Source organism: Tuber melanosporum, assembly GCF_000151645.1.
Source record: "Tuber melanosporum whole genome shotgun sequence assembly, scaffold_10, strain Mel28".
Classification (NCBI taxonomy): domain Eukaryota; kingdom Fungi; phylum Ascomycota; class Pezizomycetes; order Pezizales; family Tuberaceae; genus Tuber; species Tuber melanosporum.
In genome coordinates, this window is record NW_003299150.1 from 126,880 (window position 1) to 134,155 (window position 7,276).

General features: G+C 41.7%; 1 protein-coding gene; it reads left to right on the forward strand.

Moving 5' to 3' along the window:
• Window positions 1-3,969: 3,969 nt before the first annotated feature.
• GSTUM_00004112001 (uncharacterized protein) lies at window positions 3,970-6,397 on the forward strand (the record flags this gene model as incomplete). XM_002842455.2 has 1 exon in its annotated part: window positions 3,970-6,397. The coding sequence occupies one exon, from the start codon at window positions 3,970-3,972 to the stop codon at window positions 6,295-6,297; it is 2,328 nt and encodes a 775-aa protein (XP_002842501.1). The 3' UTR covers window positions 6,298-6,397.
• Window positions 6,398-7,276: the final 879 nt, after the last annotated feature.

Consider the following 7,276-nt stretch of genomic DNA (forward strand, 5'->3'; position numbering starts at 1 on the left):
CAACTCTCATATATTCCTTAACTTAGTGGTAACACTCCGAAAAGTCTTTTGACTTCTTTGGTAGTATCCCTCAGGGGTTCAAGACTTTTCTAATTATTGTAGGGTAGATGTGAATGTGTTGGTTCTTCACGAAGATCCTCTAATATCCAATATCATGTTTTTGTGCGAAAATTTTCTGTTACCTATGGCCTATACTATAGATGTTTTATCTTTGAAGCTTAGTAACTCTATTAGTAGTAGACGGATTTACTCTGCTCAACTTCCCAGCCCTTACCGAATGTCCCCTCTCATATATCTTGTGAATAGGATCCATTTAGAAGGACAGTAGTAACATATACCATATTACTTTAGTACCTCCAATTTAGTAGCATTAGAGTCACAGGATACAACTAAGATAGATATGTATGACAATGTGCAGGCTCCGTAAAGGGGCCGGAGGGCAGTGTTGGAGATCAGAGATTCTGATTCTGAGTAGGGTTACCCTACTTAGGGTGGTTTCTAGGTATTGGATCCCAGTACTTCTAACAGTTTATGCTATATCTAGTACTGTATGCAAGTTCTTATATCTTAATAATAAATACATGTTAAATAAAAAATAAGAATTTAGAAAAATAAAAAAGACCTTCTGTGAAGACTTCTCATGCAACTGCTTAAGTTCTTTCCTATACTACAAGTTAAATCTGTATGTTTATTTCCACACAAACATCTCCGGTGATACTATAAGAAAGAGTTTTCACTTAAATCATTGAAAGTGAGATTAAGAGGATATAGTAATAAATATTATCAGATAAAGTAACATAAATAAGAGGTCTCTGAGCTACTGAGATACCTGAAAAGGAGAAGGTAATGTCATTACCTGTTGAAGAACTAATATAAGAGGAGTAGGATCATTATATAAGGTTAAATTATACTTTATTGTTTACAAAATTTAATTGAATAATACTTGCATTTTGATAGACCTTATTCTATAATAAGATTTAGGTAGGAATTTCAAGTTATATCAGTATAATATTATAATTATTAAATAAAAAAGTCTCTTACAAGTCTCATAAATCTTACTTAGAATGAGTAAATTCCTGTAAAGTCAGTACATATGCCTTCTAATAGGATATGACATGTCCAATTAAGGTACCTGAATAATAGTATCTCTGTTTTGTAGACTTCTGTCTATATCAGCAAAAAAAAGCCCTCTTGTATCTTGAAGGGCAGTTTGTATTTGGTACATCCTATGCATCTGATGCATAAAGAATATATTTCAAACATTTGAAAATTTCTTAGTGATATCCAATGGTATCTGCTAAATAGAAACTAGATAAGTTAAAAAATGAGAAATGGATTCCTTTATCTAAATATCAGTATTATTTTATATCTCTTGTTAAAATTTGATTTTTATTCATCAACTCATTATAGAGGATTTTGATTTTGAAATTGTAACATGTTCATTAGATACTAATCACGTTTCTGGGTGAGGTATGATGGTTGATACTGGGAAAACTGAAGAAGTAACTGTTCAATCAAGTATATTAAAATACAGTCTGTTGAAGTCTCCATTTTCCATTGTGGAATTATACTGTCTTTAAATATACAAATATGTTCAATTGTAACAATCCCCCTTTAGATAGTTAGTTCTTGGAAATGGGGAATGATACTTCTCTACTTCATTCTTCTTCTTACCTTACAATAGTACTAGGTCTCTGCCTACATTACTGATAATATAAGACCTTTGTCTTCTATTGAGAACACCTATTGTAAACTTTCTCTAACTCTCCTTCTTGAAGTATATTCTTATCGTAGTAGCAATAAAGATGGTGATAATGATAAAGAGCATAAAGGTATTTTATATTTGTTAAAGTAATAAGTAGGAAAAGTACTTAGAACAAAGTATGAAGAACCTATTCTCCTCAGCCATACCGGCCTCCTTATATAGTATTCTTCCCGTCCCAAGTCATATGACCCAAAGTGGTCACATGCATGAAACTAAATCATAACAAATTGGTCATATGACCAAAGTGGTTACATGCTCAAAACCCATGACCTTATAGCAAGGTCATATGCAAAAACTCATAAACTAATCATAATATAATAAACAAGTCAGATGACCCCAAGTGGTCACATGTGTAAAATCTATGAACTCGTAATGAGGCCATGTGTGAAACATAAGTCATATACGCAAGATATACCTACAAGGCATACTTGCAAGGCATACTCACCAGGTGCATATCTCATAGTTCATAATCAAGTCATATGCGAAACGTAATAAATCATAATATAACAAGTCATATGACCTAAATGAGTCACATGCATAAAGTAATAACATACTTATAACTCATAATCTTGAGTCATGTGAAAACCTTTTCCATGCCAAGCCACATTCGTGACCATAACATACCTATGACTCATAATTATGAGTCATGTGAAAACCTTCTCTATGCTAAGCCACGTTCGTGATATCAATTCTAGTATAGATGAAATTAATCTAAGGTATCGAATGATACTCGTTGGTAAAAACAACTTAAGTATCAAATGATATATTAAAACAAAACATAAAATAAAATCAAATATTAACTGATACTTAAAACAAACCAAGTATTAGAGCGATACTTAAAACAAAACATAAAACAAAATCCTTAACTGAGTACTCGTACTTGTTACAATATAACTGAAAAATATAATAGAGAAAATATAAGTATGACTATGACTTTATTAAACTATAATATAAGTAGGAAAAATATAAGAGTAGAAATGTTTGATCCTGAGAATCGGTACAGGAAATTCCCATAAAATATATAGGAATTTGAGAGAATTCTTTGCTTAAAAGATATAATAATTTAATAAGTGTACTATAATGACTAGCTGATTATAATATTTAATAAAATAGTAAACTTAATATTTTTTAACAGTTTTTTTTTAGTTCTTGTAACTATAGTCAACTAAGTATTCTGTTGTTTACTATACCATATTATGCTAACTACAGCTTTAAACTCATCAGACTATATTTATCTGAAATATAAATATATTCCTCACATGCTGTTGGCTCATTTTTTTTTTTTTTTTTGCCTACTTCCTAGACCTTTCATTACATGTTATTAGTTTGAATATACAGTACTATAAGTCTCTTTGATTCTCTTCTAGTTTAAGATATATTTATTATATAGTTCTTGCTCAATTTATATAATTTCCACATGCTTTTTTCTTTTTTATTAAGATAAAAGATTTCTGAAAGCATTAAAGGTTTTGAAGGAAATTCCAATACTATATCACAGGATGTTTTATTGTAAATGTGGTAGAAATAACTCTTTTTTTGTTGAAGTATCATACCTCTATCCAATTTGCCAGAATTGGAACTTTTATATCTACTGTCATACTATGGTACTTGGATCCTACACTATCACTTATCATAGAGTCATTAATTCTGTTATATGATAGGTTAAGTATGCTCTTAGGATGACACACTCTCACTTTTCAGTAGCCACTGTCCCAACTCGAGAATCTCGCAAAGCCCGAAAAGACTGTATGCACTTGTATAAAAAGGAGGTTAGCGCCCATCTCGCTCAAGAGGATTAAGGCTAAGAACATCTACCAATCTACCTTCGCTGCTACACTACTATTTCCTCCTCGCGCTTAAGGGTGTTCACGATATACTCTTCATATTGTGCCCGTATTTTAAGATAGTTATTAAGATCTTACATACCGTATCATATTTTGAACACTTGTAACCAACAAGAGCATCCTCCGGACCCCACTCAGATAACGTAAGCAAGCAACTACCAACTCTCTCCCTGCTAACCGCCCGGAAAAATGTTAATGCAGAAGCCGAGTTACCGGTATTAGATTATCTAATAATAGTTCAATTCTCCCTCACACTCCAATCAACCCCCTCTCTTTATCTCTTCCATCGACCACCGTCATCACCACCGCCACTAGCCAGGTCTCCAACTGGCCCCCATCTACCACCACTTAATCACAACAATGAAGCGCAAAACCGCCGCCGTAATCGGCGCCGGTCCTTCCGGTCTCACAACGGCGAAATCCCTCTTAGCGAATGAGATTCACCCGGTTATATTCGAGCGCCGTACGGCCGTTGGTGGGCTCTGGTCTCGAGCCGCTGGAAGTGTGACGCTGAATCCGGGTATGCGGACGAACTTGTCGAGGTATAGTTGTGTGTTTCCGGAGTTGGCATATAAGCCAGGCATTTCCATGTTGCCGACGGCCAAGGAGGTTGGAGAGTACTTAGAGGAATTTCGGAGGAGGTATATCCCTGATGAGTGTTTGAGGTTGGGGTGTGCCGTTGTTGAGATTGGGAGGGTGGAGGGGGGTGGGTGGAGTGTTGGTTGGAAGGAGGTAGGAGACGATGGAGGGGAGGAAGGGAAGGAAGAGTTCGATTTCTTGGTGGTCTGCTCGGGCTTCTTTTCTATGCCTTATGTGCCTCCAATACCGATGGAGGGTTTCACAGGCTCGGTTTTGCATTCCGTGGAGTATTCATGGCCACACCGGGAGCTTTCTGGTAAGAGGAAAATTGTGGTGGTAGGTGGGTCCATGAGCGGTGCTGAAGTTGCGGCGGATCTCGCCTTGCGGATATCATCTTTGCCGGAGGAGGAGCGTGCGGGGGTCGAGCTCGTGCATCTCTTCTCGCGGTCCTTCTGGATAATCCCGAGGTTTCTGCCGATCGCGCATAAGGAGGACCCTTCAGCGCCCCATTTTGTTCCCGACGACCTAATCCTGTACGACGTTAACCTCCCAAGGAAGAGCCCAATGCCAGTGGATCAGACGCAGGAGGAGAAGAACATTCTCATGAATACGTTCATATCTTCTCGGGTTGGTGGGAGACAGGAGGATATTCACCCGAACCTGCACATAACAGACGACCTCATGCGCCACACACCATGGGTCACGATATCAGACTCATATTTGGAATTCGTCCGCAGTGGGTCAATAAAGCCCGTAATCGGTCGCCTCGAGAGCGCAGACGGTAGCACACTGCACACTACAACCGGTAAAATTACGGGCGTCGATACAATCGTGCTAGGAACTGGTTTCTACCCGAGTGCCTCGCTCCAATCCTTCCTCCCGGAAGACCTCTTCTGCGACCTCACCTCCAAGGACCCCGACATCACTGAGGACTTAAACTTCCTACCATTGCTCCTATACAGGCAATCCCTTCACCCATCCTTTCGCAACACCGGTGGTTTCGTGGGGATGTACAAAGGCGCGTTCTTTGGCACCATGGAGCTCCAGGGCCGCTGGATGGCTGGGTTACTCTCCGGCAAGCTCCCTTGGCCTTCCACTAAAGAGATGGAACTCGGTATCTCAGAGTCCCGTGCAACCCGCACATCGCGGATCGTGGCGCGCGCACCCGAGGCGCGTATTCAGTGGAGCGTGGGGGATTACCCGGCATCTGTAGACGAACTCCGCCGGACAATCGGGCTGCCAATCCTGCCGGAGACGAGTGAAGCATACCCTAACGCCATGATTCCCGCACACTTCTCTCCCGGCCATGAGGAGGCGGAAAAGACGCTTCGGGAGTTGGCGGAATTACTTGCTGAGCGTAAGGGGGAAGACGAAGCGAAGGGTGGGACCCTGAGCAGAGCCATATTCAAAGCTCTTCACGGGAAATGGAACCTTCGCAGGAAGATTGTATCCAGGCATCCAGGATTCTCCTCGGGGACATTCGAAGGCGTTGCAGAGTTCTTACCAAGGCCCCCTTCCTTCTCATGTACTCCTCCTCCGCCTGTAGGTAACGGCGACACCATGTGTAAAGCAAACGAGCGAGAGGAACCCCCAGCCTGCGCAAACACTACCATAACCCCCTCGATTCCCCCACCACCCGTTCAGTCCGGCGAGGTGCAAGAATATCTCTACACCGAAACCGGAACTTTCACCACAATCCCCACTCCGGCCATGCCCACGCCTCTAGCAATTCAGACACGCAGGTCCTACATATACCGCCACCACCCAGCGCACAACGCGATCACCGTTTGGTTCGCCAAGCCGGAGGACAGCTCGCGCGTAGACTACTTCTTCCACCACGTCGAGATCTCCGGACGTGCAAACGATGGGAAGGGCGGTTGGGTTGGGGGTGGGAAGCACCTTTGTCGTGCGGATTGGTACTGGCCGAGGTATCGGTTTCGGTTTAACGGTGGTGGGGATAGTGGGGGTGGGGCGGGGGATGGAGGGTTGAGGGGGTTCGAGATTGGGTATGAGGTTAAGGGGCCTAAGAAGGAGTATGATAGTGATGGGGTTTATGAGAGGGCTGAGAGGATTGTTGGGAGTGGGAGTCGTGGTGGGTTGAGTGAGTGATTACGTGTGATTATGGGTGCGAGTGCTGTGCTGTGGTTATCCGTGCTCTGCTGGATGGGGCGAGGTATGTAGTACGTTCGAATAGAAGAATTTTTCCGAATGAGTTGGGTTTGCGTGGGAGTTTTTGGCGGCGGGGGGGATGTGAGTAAAAGGTGACTTTGTGTTGTTATGGTAGTATGATAGTGCATACGAGGTTACAGAAAGGGGAGAGTTCTTGCCGAAGTGAGGCTGAGATTTAAGCAGGAAATTTACACCATGCTCATCTCTACCCACACTGCCTATGATACACACCAAATATCCAACTAATTTGCACCCATTGATCCAATCAAAAGCTCCCACCCACCAACGAAAACCATAAACCATCAACGAGTCGGCACGGCACGATCAGTCAACAAGGAACTCCTCTGTTTCTCACCTTCTGACCCAAGACTCTCCAGCGATTTTCGGGGCGGAGTGATGCCAGGAGTGAAAGCAGACCCTAATCCACCTGTATCCACAAAACAAAACAAGATACTATGTCCCAGTCACATCGGAGTGCATCAGCGAGAATATTATACAACAGGATATCAGAGATGTGTGCTCACTCGTGGCGGCATCAAAATTGTAGTATCCGTTGTTTCCCCCCCTCCAAATATGCCAACTGGATATCACTTTTCGTTTCACACTCCCGCGATAGAAATTATCCCTTGGATGTGCAGTGGGGTTGTCAGGGGTACTCGTGCCAAGGTTGTAGCTAGCAGCCATAACTCCTAGTTGCTCGCTTTCTCACAACTTTGGGCACTCCAGAGCGCCTAACTGTTCAATATGGCTTTATGGCTCAACATGACTTTGTGGCTTCTGATAGCAATTTTGTGGCTCAATCAAACCTTGTGGCTTAATCACAGTATTGCCACTCAATATATTATCATAAGAAGTTTGACTATGGAAAATTTGTAATACCTGCTAGCTGTATAAGAAGCTTGAAATACTAGGTACTGTA